The 23,241-nt window shown below is 36.6% G+C and overlaps 1 protein-coding gene across 2 annotated transcripts in view; it reads left to right on the top strand.

Annotated features, from left to right (window-relative positions):
- The first annotated feature begins 478 nt into the window (after positions 1–478).
- The window catches only part of LOC115217235 (leucine-rich repeats and immunoglobulin-like domains protein 3), a 130,451-nt gene continuing 107,688 nt past the window's right edge, over positions 479–23,241 (top strand). For both annotated transcript variants that reach the window (XM_029786877.2, XM_029786876.2), the window contains exons 1-3: positions 479–483; positions 1,475–1,477; positions 3,105–3,176. In XM_029786877.2, coding sequence (XP_029642737.1) covers positions 3,127–3,176 — 50 coding nt within the window. In that variant the 5' untranslated portion in view covers positions 479–483; positions 1,475–1,477; positions 3,105–3,126. The remainder of the gene's footprint in view (positions 484–1,474; positions 1,478–3,104; positions 3,177–23,241) is intronic.

Genomic DNA, 23,241 nt, shown 5'->3' with positions numbered 1-23,241 from the left:
TGCTGGTATGGCTTGGATGGTTTGGCAGGAATTGGCAAGCCAGAGAGCTTCACCAGGCTTCAATTGTCTGTTTTAGCATGATTTCTGTGACTGGATGCCCTTCCTAACATCAACCACTTTACAAAGTATATTGGATGCTTTACATGTGGCATCAGTGCTTTATACATGGTACCAGCACTGATGCTTTTAAAGCATTTAAAAGAATTTATTTTATGGGTGCTGACTGGTCCTGAGTATCTACTATATTCAGAGTCCTTCTCTGAGCCTACCTGTGATCTCATTGTACTTTTTGTGTACCAGTTGTTTACACTGGGTACACTGGATTCTAATAATCACATAAATATCCTATAATTTGATGATTTGGGTCCCATGATTTGTGTGTGTATAAAAATATACATATGCATATATAAATTATATAAATACAGCTGTGTGTGAATGTCGGTATAAGATTGAGAGGTGGGTGTAGATATATTCTGTTGAAATGTATTTGTTATTGTAACTTGGACTACATTGAAATTCCGACATAACTGCAACATAAAAAAGTAAAAATACAATGACAATAAACTGTATTGAATTGAATGAGCACAAGTTCAAGCTGCCTCTCTCTCTTTTTCTTTCTCTCACATACACATACATTTATGTGTGTGTGTGTGTATTAGCTATTATGTAAATGGTTAAGATTTTTTAAAAATATAGAGTATTATAAGACATCTGTGACATCTTCAGCGACATTTAACATCCTCGTGTGCTTCTGCTCTGTATAGTACATTCCAATGGTCTAAGAGTATTATAAGATCTTTACAAATATGGCCAAAGACAACACTTCCTATCAATGGTATTGGTGGAATTTGACCTCGGCCACAACTAAATTCTGCAAATCATTTAGCATAGGGCTTTATATATTAATCTTCCAATTATGACTACTGAAAGTCTATGATTGTTGAAGTAACTCTAGTCAGCTGTGGTCATGTATTCACAAATAACTGCTCTTGATAGAATGAGTGGTGGGAAAAAAAAAGAGGAAGTCTCTATGTGATTGTTAGACTTTTTAGAAATAGCTGTCAAATCCCCTTAAATCATCCTCTATTCAGTTTTTTAAAAAAATAGGAAATCACATGGACAGTGTCATCTTATAAACTTTAAAAAAATGATAGGATGGTCATGTCTGGAATGCCATGGATCATAGGCCTGATCAATCTATACCAACCTGTAGCTGATGAACAATAAACAAGCAGGGTGAATGTCCAGGGACATTTGTTGCATAAAAATTTAATAGTGAAGTAAACATTGACACACAAGCTAGATGGTCTGATTTACTAAAGTAAACTGCTATGATATGAGCATTGATCAACCAAATAGTTGTGATTAGTGTTTGATATGAACTGAAGGCAGATATTTATTTACTTAGAAGAATGTGTAGTTAACCATAGCAGGATTGGAGCCCATCTCCTGTTACAATCTTTGGCTTTTAAAGCTTGTTTTTCACACCAATAACCAACATATTGTAAGCTTAAGCAAGGCTGTCACTTAAACTGAAATATGTAATTTCAACTACTTCCAGTTCAGTCTGAGTGTAAGTCTATCCTGTAACACCTGTGATTATCTGAAGTAAAACTACCAATATTCTGCCCTTCTAGATTACAGGGAACTTGCCTTAAACAAAGAAACCTGACTGTTAATTACAGAGTTCTAAAGCCTGTGTTGTTTTTCTCAACAATTTTGTTCCAGCCCAGTGATTTGAACAAATTAACTTGTTCATCTATCACTTTTTTTTCTTCATTGCATTACTCTTCCTTGGAGTTGATCTTTTTCTTTATTTTCTTTTTCTCTTTGAGCATCTTTCCCTCAGATGTGTCTTGTTTAATTAATTTTGTAATCAGAATCCTTATTATTTCTCTCTCTATTTACTTTCTTTGAGCCCTAGGACTAAGAAGGCCAGTTGTCCAGTTTCCATGGCATATGAGCCCAAGATCATGATATTCACCCTGAATGGGATACCAAGCTATTGTAAAGTTCTAGGCTAACAATTTTGATAAAGTGTACAAGTTGAATAGTGGGATCAATATTATTAATTTATCCCCTCCCACTAAAATTGCTGGCTTTGTGCCAAAATTTGAAACCTTTATCATCATCATCATTATTTGTTTAGCACAACCTATTGGCAGAATCCTTAGAATATTATGTAAAATGCCTTGCTCTTTATGCTCAGATTTCAAATCCTATTAAGGCCAACATTACTTTTCATCCCACTAGAGTTAGTAAAATAAAGTGCTAGTTTAGTAGTGGGATCAGATATCCCTCTGCTCAAAACAGCTATCCTTGTGCATAAATTATTATTATTAAGGTGATAAAGGTGGTGAGCTGGCAGAATCATTAGCACACCAGGCAAAATTTTTAGCAGTATTTCATTTGTCTTAATGTTCTGAAGTTCAAATTCTGCCAGAGTTGACTTTACCTTTCATCCTTTCAGGACCAATAAAATAAGTACCAGTTGAGTGCTGGGATTAATGTAATCAACTTATCATGAACTTTGAATTGACTTATTCCTCTACTCTGAAATTGCTGGCCTTGTGCCCAAATTGGAAACCATTATTATTTAAGGCAGCAAGCTGGCAGAATTGTTAGCATGTCAGACAAAATGCCTAGTGGCATTTCTTCTGGCTCTTTATGTTCTGAGTTCAAATCACATTGAGGCCAGCTATAGTATGGGCCAAGTATTGAGGTCAGAGTAATTGACTTTTCCCATCCTTTCAAACATAGCTTGCCTTGAACCCTACAACAATCCAGCACCCCATTCAAGGCAATGTTGTGATCTCAGTCATATGCTGTGGAAACCAGGTAACCAGCCTTATGAGTTCAAGGGCCCCAGGAAAAAGTAGATAATTAATCTATCATTATTGTTTTGCTTATCCCCTTACATGTATTATTGAATTTCTATATTACGTATATATTGATATATATAATTGTAAACAATCTTATATATAACAACTTACATTTTAAGAAAAATACATTTTGTTTGTGTGTGTGTGTGTGTGTGTGTATATATATATATATATATATAATATAGATTTTCTTTCAATATGTTTTTTTATTATTATTTTCAGGGATTTACAGAGTAATATAATTATGGATATTCAACCCAACGATTTCAAAGGATTTGTTAAATTAAAGAAATTGTAAGTATTATATCATTTCTTAAGAGCATATTTAATTATTGAGATTGTTTGTGGTGTTGCTTGACACTTTGCTGAGACGGTTTTATTTTGTGCGTGTCACTGAGAGTTGAAATGGCAGAGTGTATATATTGCCATATAAGTTCATCATAGCCATTTTTGTTTTGTTTGTTTTTTTTCTTTGTAATTTACATCATTAGTAAAACTATCTTTATAAACAAACAGCTGTTTGTTTTTGCTTTCAGAAAACCTCAATATTTACATGTTAAGCAGTTGTAGAGGCAATGAGAAAATATATATTACACATAACTAAAAGGATATATATATATATATATATATATATAATATATAGTTATTTGTTTTTTAATAAATAATTATGATGATGATGACATATTACCTATTTTAATGTAATGGAAAAGTAATCTCATGCATGTAATTATGCATCTCTTGTCAGTTGTTGCACAGTGTGATTGCAACTGAGTCATCTGTGCATGTGTGTGTATGCCTGTGTGTTTGTCTGCTGGAATCTGTAATCAGGTGAGAGAGAGAAAGCGAGAGACTGAAGCTGTTGTTGTATTTCATTGAAGAGGAATCGCACTGGTTATTGAAATAGTAGTGAATGGTTTATTTGAGATGCGAAACGGGAAATAGAAAGACTGACAGCTCAAGAATTCATTAGGCTATTTTCATTTTGTGTGGGAGATTTTTGTTGTTTTTTTTCCCCTTAGATCCTTTTGATTTTTTTTTTTTTTTTACCATTTTTAAAATAAATTTTTTCATCTTTTCTTTTCTTGATTCTCTCCTGTCACTTTCATCATCTCCCTTTCACTTTTCCCCCGTTTCTACCCACCCCTTCACCTCCTAAATACATGAGAAGTTTCAGCAGTTAATTGCAAAATGAGAAACATCGTCCCTTTCCCTCTGGGCCCCTTAACCACATTGCCTGTCTGCCTGCACTGCTATCTCTTCTATTTCTTGTCTCTGTCATCTTGTCAGTTAACCCGATTCTACTCTAATTAAACCCCAACACAACATTAATATATTATCTCTACAATCTGTTTAACACACCTCCCAAACAAAATCCTTCTCATGTTTTGTGTTTTCAGCATCTAATTGTAGTAGATGTGTGCACGTATGTGTGCGTGTATGTATGTACGTGTTTTAGCATGTGCATCCTCTTGCCTCTCCTCCCCACCCTCTTCTTCAGAATGTAATCTTAGTGCAAAGAAACTATTCAACATATTTAAAGAATTACCGAGAACGACATTTGAAAGGTGAAAATTCTTGTATGATAATGCTTATAATGCTTATATTTTACAATTATTTGGCAAAGAACTATTCTTTCCTTATACTTTGACATTGAAGAGGGTGATTAGAAAATGAGAAAAATCTATCTTTCATTGTTTATTAAAAGCTTCCAGACTTGGAAACAGAACTTCTCTAATGCTTGGTGTACCCAATAACCATGCCTGGCTCATTTTGTTTCCTTCGTGTTGTCTTTGAATACTGGGAATGGAGAAGTGTGTGAAACTAACTAAAAGAAATTATGTAACGAATGCTACCAGTGTGACAATAATGACACTTAGCCTGATCTGCCACTATTATGATGTGAGGGCATTGATCATAGATCTGTTCATCCTACTTCAGGATCTTTTGAATATATCTAAAGGGCTTTCTTATTGCTTACTCTTACTTACATAAATCCTAACTTTTCTCCACTGATTTCAACTCTGGCCCCTCTTATCTACTTCTTTCCACTTTTGATCTCTACTCTTTCCTTTAGGATTTGGCTGCAGTGTCATGTGTTTCCCTGAAGGAAAGCCTTCCCCTAGGTCTTGTTGGTTTTGAATTGTCATCAGTGCTTTAGTAAATTTGCTTCTTTTTCTAGATAGGGATGTTGGCCCTACACCATTCTTTTTTTTTACCCCTATGAGAAAGTGGTCCATTTTCGTTTGGCCTCTTTCCTTTGACCTGTCCAGAGCAGGAAGCCTTGCTAGGCACTTGCATTCTGCTGGCATATTTCTGAGAGTCACTGAGATACACAAGCCACTGTACTGTAACAAGGACTAGACTTTTGGTGCTTATTGCTCATATACCCCTAAGAAATGCTGACCAATGAAACACTTGTCCCTTTTACTATGCTCTCACTGGCTATGATGCCTCTTAACAAATTGATGTTAATCAGAGAGATGTTTACTCTTTAAAACCACTACCTAGTGCTTGAGTACCTTTATCAGTTTTTCTCTTTCCTTGTTTCTCTCTGAAAGAAGTACAATGTCCATGACTTGTTGCAGGATACCTCCAAAACTGGGAAAGGGGGATCCTCAGATCAGAAGCCTGGTGCAGAACTCTGTTTAACATACCAAGGGCTAAGTGAGATGTTAGAGAGAGAGCAATGGATTGAATTTGCCTCCGAGTCCCATTTTGCGTTGTACATTTTTCTTCAATTTATATTTCATTTCCAAGGATAATCTCCTATAACTAAAGTAATTTCATTATTTTAATTTTTTAATTAGTCAACTTTGCTTTTCATCCATTTGGGGTTGATAAAATAAGCACCAGCCAAACACTAGAGTCAATGTAATCAACTAGCCCCCTCCCCTCAAAGTTTAGGCCTTGTGTCTGTCTGTCTGGAGGAAAGAATTTAATCAGAATAATTTGAAGTAAAAACAGTTTCACTGTTTTGTTACTGGATATCAAGGAAGTACAAAATACTTGGAAATGTTGCAAATGCAATATGTTGGAGTTTGTGTACGAGTTAAAAAAAAAATTGCAATCTGCTTTGTGTATGTGTGTGTGTTCCTCGATTCCAAAATTTAAAATATGTGAAGAATTGTTTTTGCGTTTGATATGTAAAACCCTTGTGTGATATCTGTAACATTGGTGATGGAATCAGAATAAATTGAGCCTAATTAATTTCATGAGAGAGAGAGAGAAAAAAAAAAAGAAAAGCGGAATGGCTTTTTTTCCTAGTTTGTAGCAGAGTATTTTGATATGTCTGATATTTTATAGTATTTCAATTGCAAAAAGAAACTCAGGCTTGTTGAAGCAAACCACTAAAATAAACAAACAGGAGATTGGGCGGTGGTGGTAGTGGTGGGGTAGCTTTTGCTCCATCTGTGTATGTATAAGGATAAACACACAACCATACATACATACATGTATAAAACACTAGACAAGTGATAGCCTTTAGGAAACCTACAGATTGAGTGTGTATTAATTAAATTGTTTTATCTCTGTATATCCAGTGAATCTGTTGTGCCGATTAGTCTATTGTAGCTTAAAACTATTGACTATCAAGATTATCGTGACAGTATAGGCTAGATATAACTCTTACTTCTGCTATACAACATTGATTTTATTCCTTAACTTATTTTGTCAGCATAACCTGACAGTAGCTAAAATGATAAACTTTCCTCGCAGACTATACCAAACCAGTACAGACTCAGCTAAAAGCTACCTGGTTTTAGTAAAAGCTAATGGCTAAATGCTATGATGTTTGTGGTGAAAGTTATTAGAATAGGAAATGGTACTAGCTTTTCATGGGTGGTGTTTGATCAATGAATCTGTAGAATATCAAATTACCTTGTCCTGTTTGATTGTGTCCCTTCATGATTTGAGTTCAAATCTTGCCCAAGCTTAGTTCACTTTTCGTTCTTCTGGGGGCGGTAAACTAAATACTAGCCTCCAAGTATGGGGATTGATATAGTCATGAGGAATATTTGAAGTCATCCTAATGAGACGTCTGCATTGGCTGGGTCATGCCCTCCGTCGTCAACCAGGAGAATTCATCTACGAAGCAATTGCCCCAGCTCCCCTTCAGGGTTGGTGAAAGCGATGTGGTGGACAACGAAAAACCTGGCTGATGACAGTCAAGGCTGATCTGGAACCCAACCTAGGCCCCCATATCTACGGCGTTAGCCATTGGAATAAGGAGTGGTTGGAGATCACACGGTCGTTAGCCTCAAATCACCAGGCCTGGTCAGCGTTTGTGAGAGATTCAGCATTGAGGATGAATGAAGCCAGCTCAACTCACCCCCCCGGTGAATGCTGTCAAGTCAAGTTATTGATAGTCAACTACATTCTAGAGTGGTGTCCCAACATGCCTCACCTCACCCTAATTCTTGAATGAAATTGCTTACGGAAAATACTTAAGTGCTTTTGTTCTCTTTGCGTATGTGTGTGTACATGTGTTTGCGTATTAAGGCACTGAGCCATTTTTAAAAACTTTACATATGAAAGTAACTTCCTACCCCCCTTCCTTCTTTGTCATTTGGTGTGTGTTTGTCAGCCTGTGCACAAATAGTGAATGTTGTTCTTGGATGGGAAAAAAACCATGTGTCCTTGATGATGAAGTTGATATTTTTCTGGAAAGGTACAAGTTTTGTTGGTTTTGTGGCCCATGGGGAAGCAGCCTGTTGGAAGGGAATTTTTTTTATAACTCACTAACTTTTTATAGACCAATTGCAAAGGCACCATGTGTACTTTCCTGTTGTTTTCTACTTGTTATTCTATTAAATATGATATCCCTTTGTAGACACAGCTTGTGTACAACTGTCTTGGAGAAAGCTACAGTACAAGAGGTTCTTCTCATTGTTTTCTGCTAAATATAAATCCTAAGATTTGCAGTCGATTTGAGAGAGTTTATGTGACGTCTGTGCTATATTTCCATAGGCAACAGGAATGAAAATGAAATGAAGCTATGACTGAATTAAAACTGTGAACTCAGTGTGTCAAGAACTTAATCTTCTACTCACTCTTTTATAAGTCTTGCCATATTTATTGATGTTGAAATTATTACCAACTTGTCTGTTTCCTTCACATCCTCTCCCATTTATGTTAGTAAATCCTTCAGTTCCCCATCCAAGAAGCTATATGGTTATCTTTTAATACAAAATCATGGAACTTACTTTGATATATCAGTACTTTAGTGCTTAGTAGAATGGGTTTTGAGGGTGAGGGTGGTGGTTTCTCTTTTGCTGAACTAGAGCTCTTAAATGACTCAGAAGGGTTATAAACTTTATCCCAGCTTAATGGTTTAAGTTTTTAATGTTGCCCCAATGTTAATTCTTGCTTTTATCTGCTCTAATTGCCAACCCATTACAGAAAATGTTTATGAATAAAATAAAAATTTGACATTATGTTCTTGTATCTAAGACAGAAAATCATTGTTGTTTTTCTAAGTGACATACCAGTAAGTTTTTAATCTGATCCCTCTCTCTTCATTTAAGATCTATCCAGTCATATTTTGCTACTTAGATATGTCAGCTATTAGCAAATGCATGTGTGTATGTGTTTATTGTTTGTTTTACATGTTGATCTTCTCTCAGCTGACAGATCAGTTGACTCTACAACTTATCTTTCTGATGAGCCAGTGAGGAAGTTTCTGTGTGTTAGTCGCTTGGCCTGCTCAATAAATTTACTATGCTTTAAAATGGAAAGGATAATATGTTTTAAGTCCTGAATCCTGGGATTTTAAACGTCACTTTAAAATAATAACTAGAATTTTCATGAATCACTTAGTTGTACCAAAACCAATACACTAGTTATTTCTTTTACCTTTTACTTATTTCAGTCATTGGGCAGGGGCCATGCTGGGGCATCACCATGAAGGATTTAGTCAAACAAATCAACCCCATTATTTATTTTTAATGTCTGATACTTACTCTATTGGTCTTTTTTCCTCAACCTCTATGTTACTGGGGCATAAACAAACCAACAGAGGTGGTCAAGTAGTGGTAGTGGGGTTACAAACACAGACATATATGTACATACATACACATACGCACGCACACACAGTGGGCTTTCCACAGATCCTGTCTATCAAATTTTCTTATAAAGCATTGGTCAGCGTAGGGTCATAATAGCATGCAGTGGAGTGGAACATGAGACCATGTGATCTCGGAGTTAGCTTCTTAACTACACAGTTATGCTTGCACACACACACACGTACACACATACATATATGATGGGCTTCTTTTCAGTTTCCGTCCTCTTCCAAATCCACTCATAAGGCTTTGGTCAGCTCAAGGCTATAGGAGAAGACACTTGCTCAAAGTGTCACACAATGGGACAGGGCCTGGAACCATGCGGTTGAGAAGAAAACTTCTTACTACACACCAATGCTTGTGTCTGTAATATATGTATAGTTTTAAATATTTTTCACATTGGCTTATTTCTTATTCATTTTAAATATCATTTACCTTTTGACCTTATAATAATGAGCCTTGTACCTTCATCTTTTTCAAATCTTTCATTTTCATTTGTGATATATTTTAATTTTCCTCTCTCTCTCTCTATGTATCTCTCTCCTTTTGGCCTAAATACCTCAATAAAACAGTTAATCCTAAAACCTGTTAGATTCACTTCATTAATTTCTTACCTGGCCAGGGTTGTGGACTTCTTTTTTTTCCACTTGCAGGTAGTTGTGTTTGGGAGTAGGCATGTTATCATTTGAAAAGTGTGAAATGGGTTGTTGTTTTTTTTTCCTTTTTGTTTTTTTCTTTTCTTTTTTTTTTTTTTTTCTTTTTTGGCTGGCTAACTGTGTATATCTGATTGTCTTTGTTGAGTGAGGAGGAGGAGGAGGAACAGGGCATGGGAGAGAGAAAAGGAGCCACATGAGTGGTAGGTGCTGATAGAATGAATAGTAGTTATTACTACTACAAGGGGTGAGAAGGAGAGAGAGAGAGAGGGCGGTCCCTATTACCTTCTGCTTTGTTTGTGTCACACACATACACACACACAACCCCCCTCTCTCTCACACACACAGGCACACACCTCATCAAATTCTCTTCAAAGTTGTACTGGGCATCTGCAAGAAATTCAGACAGGTCAAGTTAGCTTTCACTCCTTCTTCCAACAGTTTCTCCCTACTCCCCAGCTCCCAGCCCTCTGCAAGCCTGGCTCACTTTTTATTTTACTTTCATCTTGTTCTTATTTAAACAGGCTTAACAGATCCTCAGGTGGCTTGGAGTATATATATTTTTTTCTCATTGTTTTCATTTTTTTTTCTCTCCCCTTTTTGTGGAAGAGAGAAAGGAGGGCCAATAATGTTGGTTCTTGATACACATTCTCTTTATACTGCACCACCATCACCCCCACCCCACCCCGACCTGGCCCTTTTTGTTTTCTTTCTCATTTATTGTATTGTTAGTCTCTCTCTCTCTCTCTCTCTGTTTTTAATTAAAAAGAAATTTCACACCTGATGTTCAATCAAGTCTTGGTATGGCGGAATTTCTCAAAACCCTACCAACGGAAGTACGAAGAACAATTTAAAAGACTAAAATGACACATACACACGTACACACACAAAAAGCAAAAAAAAAGTAATTTAGTTTCGTCTTTTTTTTTTTTATGTAATATGCATCCTGTCACTTCACGTTTTAGACCCTGGACCTGCAACAACAACATATCACAACATTTCTTTCTTTGTTGGTTAGTTGGTTGCTTTGATTTGCCTGTTTGTATTTTTGTTCTGTGTTTTTTGGTAAAGAAAGAACGAAAGAAACTTGATGTGTCCTTCCTCGTTTCATGATTAAAGGATCAAACATTTTTAAGATTTGTTGTTGTAACTTTGAAAAAAAAATTTCCAGTTAAAAAAAAAATATAACAATTAAAAAAAAAATGAAACAGCATAATTAAGTAGATTTACTACTACTACTGCTGCTGCTACTACAACACAGGGTTGTGATCTTTTATTATTTTTAAATCATCAGTGCAATGAATGCTTTAAAATAAAAAGTAGGAATAAAGTAACTGTGTAAGAAAACCAGTGATATTTCTGATGAGAGGAGAACAAAGGATATAACCATGGTTATTGTTATTGTTGTATATCCATAACACTCCTGTTTGAGCAAACCTATAGGGTAGAGGTACTCTCTTTTACTTGTTTCAGTCATTTGACTGCGGCCATGCTGGAGCACCGCCTTTAATCGAGCAACTCGACCCCGGAACTTATTCTATTGTAAGCCCAGTACTTATTCTATCGGTCTCTTTTGCCGAACCGCTAAGTGACGGGGACACAAACACACCAGCATTGGTTGTCAAGCAATGCTATGGGGACAGACACACAAACACACACACGCATACATATATATATATATACATATATACGACGGGCTTCTTTCAGTTTCCGTCTACCAAATCCACTCACAAGGCTTTGGTCGGCCCGAGGCTATAGTAGAAGACACTTGCCCAAGGTGCCACGCAGTGGGACTGAACCCGGAACCATGTGGTTGGTAGACAGGCTACTTACCACACAGCCACTTTTTTTAATTAGCTACGAGTACTCCATAGGCCTGCCTTAGGAAACCTCTGGCCTCTTATGGAGTTAGTAACCCATGTCATCATATATGTATATGCATTCTTAATTGGATATATTGCAAGAATAACTGGTATAGAAACTATACCAAAGCTGATAGTGGCCCTCACTTCAGCCCTGTGGCTTACTGGAGCCTTCCAAACTATTCAACTCATTCCAGCATAGAAAATGGATGTTAGATAATGATAATTACTACAATGCACACTTAGATACACCAGTCTGTCTTCCTCAATGCACTGGTTTATTGGTCTTTCTCCAAGTTTTCTCTAAGCTCTATTGTGTTCTGTCATTCATGCACACTATCATTACACTGACATTTGCAGAGCATGCTCCCCTCTTTTTCTTTCCACCTTTTAGACATCTTTTACATTCAGTGCCCCCTATTTTGACTGCCATGCATCAACACACTTCATACACAAGCCTCATGCAATCTGTTCTTTACTTTTTGTTACCCACAAAGATAGATCCCTGAATATTTACCATTTCTTTGTTGTACTCCAGTTACTATACTTTCAGAATACCGTCCTCCACAGGAATTTAGCCTGCTATGTAATAAAAGCTATCAACTATTTCTAGGATATTCTCTGAACAAGCCCATTGTTCCCTGTCAAGTATAGGCCATTGATGACTTTTCAGTATTGTTCTCAAATATGAACTGTTTTTCTGGTTGTTTCCAGTTCAATCCCTTCAAACTCTGCTTCAGTATCATACCTGCCTCCAGCAATTTCATGTTTCCCTAAGGGAAGGCCTTCCTCTCTCATGTCTTGTTGGGTTTGAATTATCATCAATGCTTCTGTAACTTTTTTATCTGTGTAAAGTTATCAGCCTTATGCAAACCCATTCTTAGCTTTGGGAAGCTGTGGTCCATATCACTCTGGTCTCTTTCCTCTGACCTGTCCATTATATGAAGCCCTATCAGGAATTTGTACTTTACTGGCAAAGCTTAGAGGGTCACTGAGGCATGCAAGCTACCACACTGCAACAAGAACTGGAGCTTGCAGGGGATGAGAGCTCTTACACAGGAATTCCTTCTTTCAACCTCCCTTTCATTATTTACATCAGTTACATTCTGTAGTATACTTATTGGCTTTCTACATATCAGTGTGGCCACTTCCCAGATGCCAGTAGAATCCTTTCTTCCCAATTAAAACTTTCATCATTGATAGATCTACTTTAAGACCACTCTTAATCTTAGATTTTGCTTCAGCTTTTTGAATTTCTTTCAATTAGGTTTTAATAGTTGTCGACATGGTTTTGGGTTGTCCCACTAAGCCATACCTTTGGCAAGTGTCTATTACTATAGCTTCAAGCATTGTGGGTGAATTTGATTACTGGAAATTGTGTGTGTGTGTGTGTGTTTGACTTCCACTCCACAACTTGACAATTGGTGTTATAATTATGTCCCTGTAACTTCAGTTTGGCAAAAGAGACCTATAGAATCAGTACCAAGCTTTAAAAAAATATGTACTGGGGTTATTTGTTCAATAGAAAAACCCTTAGAGGTGGTGCCCTAGAATGGCCACAGTCGAATGACTGAAACTAGTAAAAGATAAAACATATATTCTTGTATTAATACATCTTCCATCTAATAACAATTTCACATTAACATTTTATTTCAACTTGGAACTTTTAAAATGCCTCATATTGCACAAGGCTATCAGTTTTTATTTATTATTGCATCTTTGTCCAATAACTTATTTATTATATAAGGCTAATACTGGGCTTGTTTTTTTTTTTTTTTTGTTATATTTTTAAAAAGTAATTGGATGAATAGCAAGATTTCATTAGCTTGTTAATTGACCTATTTTGTTTATTTTTTGTTTCTTCTGATTTTGTAAACTAATTCTTATGGACAGTTGAGTGCAGTTAAAGAAATATGTGTGTACTGCATTTTTTTTTATTACTGTTTCTTTCCCAACTCTCCCTTTCTGGTTGTGTGTGTGTGTGTGTGTATAAGCATGTATGTATGCATATATTTATGTATACTATATGTTGGTGTTTTTATGTGCATACTTGTATATCATTATCTAATGTCAATTTGCAATCCTGGGATAGGTTGGATGGTTTGACAAAAGCTGGCAAGCTGGAGGGCCTTGTTGTCTGTTTTTGGCATGGTTTCCATACTTGGATGCCTTTCCTAACACCAACCACTTTACTTCATGGCACCAGCACTGATGGAGCCACCAAGTAACTTGCAAGACAAGAGAAAGTTCCCTCAGTCAAGAGGAATAGTGTTGAGGGAAGTGACTTTGTGCCAGTAGATGAAAGGTTAAAAGAATAATAGAGGGATAGCAATTGGTCTCTTAACTGTAGCAGAGATACATGTGTGTATACAAATAGTGTGTAGATATATATATATATATAATATATATATATATATATATATATATATATATATATATATATTTATATATATGTTTTACGTGTGTGTGTGTGTGTATGCCTTTTAGTTTGTGATCACAAAATGAATGTGGCTATATTGATATTTCTGTGATGTCCAGGTTGACATGTAATGAGATATTCTATCCTACCTTTTTGTTTTTTTTTTTTTTTGTTTTTTTTTTCTTCAAAAACTTCTAATTACAAAAATAGAGATTACAATTTTACCACACACATACTCAGAAAAGCCATTCAGATTTTTACTCAACCTTTTCTCCTAGTTTTTTGCTTTTGACATTTTGTGTGTGGAGAGGGGTGTATTTTTTTTTGGGGGGGGGGGGGGGCAGGGAAATATTTCATGCTTAAAAGTACCCAGATCGTGATTCTAGGAAAAAGAAAACCATTTTTTTTCTCAAAAAAATTTCAATGACAATTGCTTATGATAATTTTCTACTTTTAATTTTTGATCCTAAATCAAAAGTAAGTTCTCTCTCTCTCTCTCTGCATGTGTGTGTGTGTGCTATGTATAGGTGCAGACATGGCCATGTGGCTGAGGAACTTATTCCACAAACGTAGTATGGGGTTCCTTCTTACTGCACAGCACCTTGGGCAAGTGTCTTTTACTATGACCCATGCTGATTTATACTTAGTGGGTGACTTTGACAGAGAGAAACTATATATATATATATATAATAATAAATATTAGGGAATAAATCCAAATTTACAGGGAAAAATCAGATTTAGGATTGAATCCAATTTTATAGTAAAATATTATATTATATTAAATTAGAGACAAAACCACTATTATGCAAATCAAACAAAGAAAGACTTAAGCCAATACATAAAATAATTTATATAAATTTAGAAATTTAACAATTATAAATATATATATTATATATATATATAAAATGTGTCTATGTTTTGTCTTCTTCCCCCCATCTCCATCCAACAGTCAGCATTGGCTTATGTCCCCTGTCACTTAGTGGTTCATCAAAAGAAATTGATAGAATAAGTACTAGACTTTAAAAATAAGTATTGAAGGTTAATTTGTTCAACTAAAACCTTTCGTGGTGGTGCTCCAGCATGGCTGCAATCCAATGATTGTAACAAGTAAAAGATAAAGTATATTTCTGATAATTTGGTGCAGACCCACTCAGTACGGTGAAGTCAAATTATAATTATCGTTGTAATTCCTCTAACTCTAATTTATCAAATAACTAAATGTTGCATGGTTTAACTCTAGATTAAAACAACCTTATTATTTGCACCATACAATGCCTTATCCAACATAGTATTAATTAGGCACTGTGTGGAATCTCCTATTTACCGTTTCGTTTATTCATTGATGTTGTTATTATTATTATTATTATTATTATTAGATTTTGTGGCAAATATCATTTAATGTTATTATAATACATGCTATAAATTAAAATCCTATGGGGTTAACCTTAGTTCAAGGTCTTGTAACAGACATGTTTTTCAGGTTTAGAGTCAATTAAATTAGTAGTTTGTCAGCTATATTTTCATTATACCAAAGTTAGAAATTATTATTAATTCTGAGTTTTAATTCTGCTGAGGTCGACTTTGCCTTTCATCCTTTCAGAGTCAACAAATTAAGTACCAGTGAAACACTGGGGTCGATGTAATCAACTAGTCTATTCAAGCCTTGTGCTTTTAGTAAAGATTATTATTATTATATTTTAAAAAGACTGACATAAGCCCTGTTTGTTTCACTGGACCCAGGTGTTGAGCCCAATCCTGGGCCAATGAATTTGTACCATTCAAATACGAATCACAAAATGAGAATTTGAATTTCTATGTATCACTTTTCATTTTGAACTCAACTAAGACAGGCATGCTGTCAAAATGTCATTCAACCAATTCCATCTATTGCAATCACATCCTGCTCTTTGTCTTACTCTTTTACTCTTTTACTTGTTTCAGTCATTTGACTGCGGCCATGCTGGAGCACTGCCTTTAATCGAGCAACTCGACCCCGGTACTTATTCTATCGGTCTCTTTTGCCGAATCGCTAAGTTTACGGGAACATAAACACACCAGCATTGGTCGTCAAGCAATGCTAGGGGGACAAACACAGACACACTAACACACACACACACACACACACACATATATATATGTATATATATATATACGACAGGCTTCTTTCAGTTTCTGTCTACCAAATCCACTCACAAGGCATTGGTCGGCCCAAGGCTATAGCAGAAGACACTTGCCCAAGATGCCACACAGTGGGACTGAACCCGGAACTTAGCGGTTCGGCATAAGAGACAGATAGAATAAGTACTAGGCTTACAAAGAATAAGTCCTGGGGTCGATTTGCTTGACTAAAGGCGGTGCTCCAGCATGGCCACAGTCAAATGACTAAAACAAGTAAGAGTAAGCCTCATTCTCCATCCATATCATGTCCAAATATTGTAGCTGTTTTATGTTCAGAGCAGCCAGATCTGGCCTCTTGCACCTGTCTTGTCTATTATTATTATTATTATTCATGACCAGCAGTGATATAAGGATTGTAACCTGTTTCCCCAGTGATGTAACTCTGCAATCTGGTGGTAATGATTCCAAGTTGTTGGCTATTTAACTTCAGTTGTTCACTAAGGGCACTTGTGAAAGCAAAAGAAACGAAAAGAATTTTAAACAAGATTTCAGGTCTTGTTCCCATGTAACAACATCAACAGAAGGAAGTGATGTCAGACTGGACACATTAAATTATTAACATTGGTGTTTGATAAACCGCAGTTCTGAGTTGTATGTAACAGTCCCCTGGTCATCTTTATTAGTCACTTTCATATAGTGGTGGTGTTGGTGGTGGTGGTTGTATACAGTGCATATTGGTGCTCAAACTCTAGAGTTAATTGCCTTCATTTACATCTCCTCATCACCTTTTGCATAGACATGTGACTCTGAGAAAGAAATCAATAATGACAGGAATGGTAAAACATCATACTAAATAAATGATTTACCGTATTTATTTTTGGTACTCTACTCTCTGAGTTTAAAATAAATAAATAAATAAAGTAGTTTAATATGCTGAAAGCGGAGTGGTGGAGATGGTGGGGTATCGGTTCACTTGATTGTAAACCTTTTCCTACTCCTCCTCCTCCTCAGTGGAGATTTGGCCTGAAAGTCTTGTAAAAAAAATATATATATAAATAAAGTATAATCGATATTTTGCTAATGATAATTTCTCACTTTTTGAAAAATAGTTTAAAGCTAATAAATCACATGTGAAAACGTTGTTCAATTTGTTGTGAATTTAAACATTTTAATTTGAACTTTAACCATAGTATTTAGAGACTGTGGTTGAAAAATTATATAAGTATTTCAGTATTTTCCAAACAAACATACTGGGCTATTGCCGTTTTGTCAAGCTATTCATTCCGCAAAGCTCTAACAGGGCTTGAAGTTACTCGTGCAGCAAATAGGAGTGCCATAAATTGCATCACTGATGCTGCGGAAAGGACCACAAAGTGACTTTGGATAATGGGGGCAGACGAGTGATTTGCTGTTGCTGCTGGGGTGCAATCTGGAGCTTGATCAACCCAATCTGGGTCAACTGGAAGATCCTAGAAACATCAGTGTTGATGCTTCCCAGAGGATCTGTGACATGTATCTTAGAACCAGAATGAAATTTAACTGAATTAGATACGCAGTTTTGTTTTGTTTAACAATTTATTGATAGCTGTAGAGCAGTAGGTTGGGCCCATGATTTTCTTGAATTCAGTCCCACTGTGTGGCACCTTGGGCAAGTGTCTTCTATATAGCTTCAGGCCAACCAAAGCCTTGTGAGTGGATTTGGTAGATGGAAACTGAAAGAAGGCCATCGTATATATACGTATATGTTTCTGTGTCTGTGTTTGTCCCCCCAACATCGCTTGACAATGGATGGTGGTGTGTTTACATCCCTGTAACTATGCGGTTCGGCATAAGAGACAGAATAAGTACTAGGCTTACAAAGAATAAGTCCTGGGGTCGATTTGCTTGACTAAAGGCGGTGCTCCAGCATGGCCACAGTCAAATGACTAAAACAAGTAAGAGTAAGCCTCATTCTCCATCCATATCATGTCCAAATATTGTAGCTGTTTTATGTTCAGAGCAGCCAGATCTGGCCTCTTGCACTTATCCTACAGTGTCATTCTAAAAATAAACAATCCACATCATTGAAATCTCAAAGCTATGATATAATGCATGATTATTTCAAAACAATGTGAATAAATAAGCATAACATTTGACAGAATCATCTGAATGCTAAAGGGTTAATTATGTCACTTCTTTCTGGATTCTTTTTTTCTTTCAATCTGAACATATTCCTTCCTATATACAATTTTCTTGACATCTTAATACAAAAATTGGTCCAATCCTATTAAGACATCAGAATAATGCCCTTAGTTTCTATTATTGCTTCCCATTGTGACTATTTTAGTTCTTTGGAAGATGCTTTAGATTCTTTTAGATGATGATAATGATGAAGAATATATCTTTTTCATGTTGATGGTGATGATGATCTTATTTTCTCTGTAAAATGGATTTCTATGCAAAGAGTACTATAAATGGATGTAAATATATTGTAAATCAAACGAAGGAGAGAGAAATATTCAGAGATTAGCTAAAACATATTTGATGCTAAGATGGAGGTATTTCCTGTCATTTAATAAATTTAATCTAAAGGAAACAACAGTTAATTAGTAATTAGGTGCTAGATTATTGTTGTTTTTTGTTTTTCTTTTATCTCTTTGGCAAGAGAGGGCCTATAAATCCTTTACTTTTTCAGAAGTACTCTGATACTAATTATGGGGAGAAAGGAATTTATCTTAAGACAAAATACCAGGCTCAAATGCTTGCACCAGAGCAAACATTGCTTAACCCTTTAGCATTCAAACCGGCCATATCCGGCCAAAATATTTAACCTGTTTTATATTGAAACTGACCAGATCTTGCCTCTCATCTCAACCCTACCATGTCATTCTAAAACTAAAAAATCACATCACTGAAATCTCTAAACTACAAGATAATGCATGATTAATTCAAAACAATATAAACAAACAAACATCACATTTGACAGAATAATCTGAACATTAAAGGGTTAAAGGCATCCAAGGGTCAATACCACAAGGGCATTGCATTTAATGCTGTAACAATTCTACCAGTCCACTGCCCCAGTCTGGTACATCTTCATTTATCACAGGGATTTGGGTCCTAAAAAACACAGTGATAAGTGAATCATCTCCACTCAGTTTGTAAATAGAATGAATAATAGATTCATTGACATCAAACTTGTAGACCACAGCTGCAAAGCTTCTACTGTCATGTATTTTCTTGATATCTCTGCCATTTCCTGTAGAGAACATACTCCTCTGTATCATTTGTTAGGACCATGCACTTTCATATTTCTTCCATTCAGTGGTCTCATGTACAAGTACATAATTCTGTATAAAAAATATGCAGCCTCACAGTGCAGTGATTCAAATACAAATGGTACAGCATCCACATTCAGTAGGGGTAGCAAGTGTAGCATGAATGATGGCGGATTAAATACAAGGGCAACTGCTATGACATGTTTGCTGGCAAATGCTCATTACAACCTTCTTTTCAGATGCCAATAGCCACAGTTATCCCTCCCTGTACATTCCCTCAGAGTTGGCACTGTCAATGCAGGCACATTGATAGATAGGTCTGGTGAGATTGTTAAGCTGCTTGAAAGGAGATGTGTTGATGTGTGTTGCATCCAAGTAGTTCAGTGGAAAGGAGCTTCAGCCAGGTTTCTCACTGGCAAAAGGCTTAGGTATAAATTCTTCTGGAAGGGCAACAGCAATGGGGTATGAAAGAAATATTGGCATACTTCTAGCAGAGAAATGGGTCAATGAGGTAATTGAAGTAGTCAGAGTATGTGATAGAACGTTGTAATGAATCTGCTATATTCGGTGACTTTTACCAAACTGCTAAGTTATGGGAACGTAAACAAACCAACACTGGTTGTCAAGTAGTGGAGGGGCAGACATACACATACGCAAGGGGCTTCCACTATTGGTCAACATAGAAGACACTTGGCCAAGGTGCTTTGTAGTAGGACTGAACCCTAAACCACATGATAACAAGCTTCTTAACCACTTTTTTTTTTTGCTTTTGCTTTAATGTCAGTAGTTCATCTTCTATCACTTTTTCTTTTTCCCTTTCTGTTTCCCTCCCTCCCCTCTCATTGATTTTCTTTTTCTCTCTTTTTGCTTTCTTTTCTATTTAGCTTCCTCTCCATCTTCACTGGCTTCTCCCACCCTTCTTTTCCTCCAGATATCTCTCTCATTTCTTACCACTGCAACCGCCCTCGCCATCATCTCTTAATGTTTATCAACAACATGTGGTAACAGTAAATTTCTCATTTGACTTGACAACACTGATACTGAGAGGTGGGGATGGGGTGGCAAGAGACTCATGGATAAGGTGTCTGATTTCTCTCCATTACCAGTCCACCACTCTCTCTTCACGCGCATACACACACTTTACATACATTTACTGATGCCCCTCTTTTGACCAACGCATATTCACATAAAGTACACACATGTAGCTGTTACATATATACACATCTTTTTTGATCACAGGGAATACTCTCTCTCTCTCTCTCTCTCTCACACACACACATACACACTCACTCACACTGTTGTCCTTATATATGTAATACACATATATACATCCATACATGGCGAGCTGGCGGAATCATTAGCACACTGGACAAAATGCTTAGCAGCATTTTGCCCGTCTTTAGGCTCTGAGTTCAAATTCTGCTAAGGTCGACTTTGCTTTTCATCCTTTCAGGATTGATAAAATAAGTACCAGTTGAGCACTGGGGTTGATGTAATCAGCTTCCAACCTCCCCTACCCGCAGCCCCAAACTTGCTGGCTATGTGCCAAGCTTTGAAACCAATTACATGGGCATTTAATCTCTTGACCACTCTTTCCCTCCTCCTTGTAAAACTACATGCATTGACCACTGGTCACAGGTATACTCACTCACATATTCATATTCACTTGCTCTTTCATATGGTTCATCCCTACTCCCTCTCCATCTCCTCCATTATCTTCTTCCTTATCTTCCTCCCCTATCCCCCCCCGTCTTTCTCTTGTCCTCCCACTCCCTCTACTGTGATTTTCTCCCCTTTTTTGTTGCTATGACTTTCCTTCTTTCACCATGATTCCTCCCACTATTCCCTCCATGCTCTCCCACTCTGTTCCTGCCCTTCAGTCATTTAACATACAACCCTGTATGCCATAGAAGGTGAAGGAGGAGGAGGAGGAAGAAGAAGGATAAGTGACAGTCAGCATCCCAATGAATCAGCATGGTATTCTATTCTGACAACTTCTGTCTAGTTCCATCATCTCTATCTTCATTGTTACCATCATGATCATCGTCATTACCATTTGATATTTACCTGATATTCTTTTATGCTCTTAGCACAAGGCCCAAAATTTTTTTTGGGAGGGGGCCACTCGATTAGATCAACCCCAGTATGCAACTGGTACTTAATTTATCAACCCCTAAACGATGAAAGGCAAAGTCGACCTTGGCGGAATTTGAACTCAGAACGTAAAGACAGACGAAATACCGCTAAGCATTTCGCCCGGCATGCTAACATTTATGCCAGCTCGTCGCCCTTGACAGTACTTTATATTATTGACATAGATCACATCTGGAGGATTTGAACTTAAAACTCAAGGAAACTTGATATTGCTTCTGTATAGGGACACTCTACTCTAAACCATTGCAAATCGTTTCGGCTACGCTGCACCACCACATTGCACACTATGCCAAACCATAGTATGCCGTGTTATAACTACTCCATTCCATAGCACACTACTACATCAGCGGACCCTATTCCACCACACCCTGCTACACTATATCCCACACTACACCTCCTTACACCAGATTATATTTATTATATAACTACATAAGCCAATCTTTTAATCTTTTACTTGCTTCAGTCATTAGGCTGTGGCCATTCTGGAGTACTGCCATGAAGAATTAACCTCACTACATGTCTTTTACTGTTTTTTTTTTTAATGCCTTGTACTTCTTCTGATAGAATAGGTACCAGCTTAAAAATAAAATAAGTATTATTGAGGTTGATTCATGTGACTAGAAATTCTTCAAGGGGACGCTCCAGCATGGCCACAGTCTCAAGTAAATGATGAAAGATACAAAAGATTACTGGAATGCTTTTGACCAGGAGTGGCTGTGTGGTAAGTAGCTTGCTAACCAACCACAGGGTTCAGTCCCACTGCGTGGCATCTTGGGCAAGTGTCTTCTGCTATAGCCCCGGGCCGACCAATGCCTTGTGAGTGGATTTGGTAGATGGAAACTGAAAGAAGCCTGTCGTATATATGTATATATATATATATGTTTGTGTGTCTGTGTTTGTCCCCCTAGCATTGCTTGACAACCGATGCTGGTGTGTTTACGTCCCCGTCACTTAGCGGTTCGGCAAAAGAAACCGATAGAATAAGTACTGGGCTTACAAAGAATAAGTCCCGGGGTCGATTTGCTCGACTAAAGGTCGTGCTCCAGCATGGCCGCAGTCAAATGACTGAAACAAGTAAAAGAGAGTAAAAGAGTATGGGTTTGTTCCATAAAAGTCTGACTTTTGGTTTAAATAACAGCAACTATGCTTTACATTTTTTCTACCTTTCTGCTATGTCATATTGCGAAGTTTAACTTGCAGAATTTACAAATAATTTTCTACTCCTCCTACCGCCTCTCTTTCACAAGACATAGCTGCACATATTGATTGCACCATGGTGGTGATGGTGGTAGTAGCAACAGTGGTGGTTCACGTTTTCTTTAATTGCAGTAATTCATTTGATAGATTCACAAGTTTCCACTTGTGTCTGTGTATCTTTGTGTGTTTGTGTTTGTCTCCACTACCACCAGCACCACCACCATTTGACAACTAGTGTCAGTTTGTTTACATCCCTGTCAGCAGCAGTTCAGCAAAAGAAACCAGTATGATAAATATGAGGCTTAAAAAAAATAATAAATGCTGGTATCGATTTGTTCAACTAAATCCATCAAAGCAGTGCCTCAGCATGGCTGCAGTCCAATGATTGAAGCAAATATAAGATTATATATATATATATATATAATCTTATACTTGCTTCAATCATTGGACTATATATATATATATAATTTCAAATTAATAATAAAAGGGTAAACTAATTAATTATTAATTAATCAATCAATTAATAATGTTACCAAGTAGCTCGGAACGTTAACATAACCTTTATACATAAAATTATACAAATATTTGTGTGTGTGTGTATATATATATATATATACATATATATATATATATATATATA

This window comes from Octopus sinensis, linkage group LG11 (genome assembly GCF_006345805.1).
Source record: "Octopus sinensis linkage group LG11, ASM634580v1, whole genome shotgun sequence".
Taxonomy (NCBI): domain Eukaryota; kingdom Metazoa; phylum Mollusca; class Cephalopoda; order Octopoda; family Octopodidae; genus Octopus; species Octopus sinensis.
Note: the sequence above shows the minus strand (reverse complement) of the source record. Positions and strands in the feature narration are given on the sequence as shown.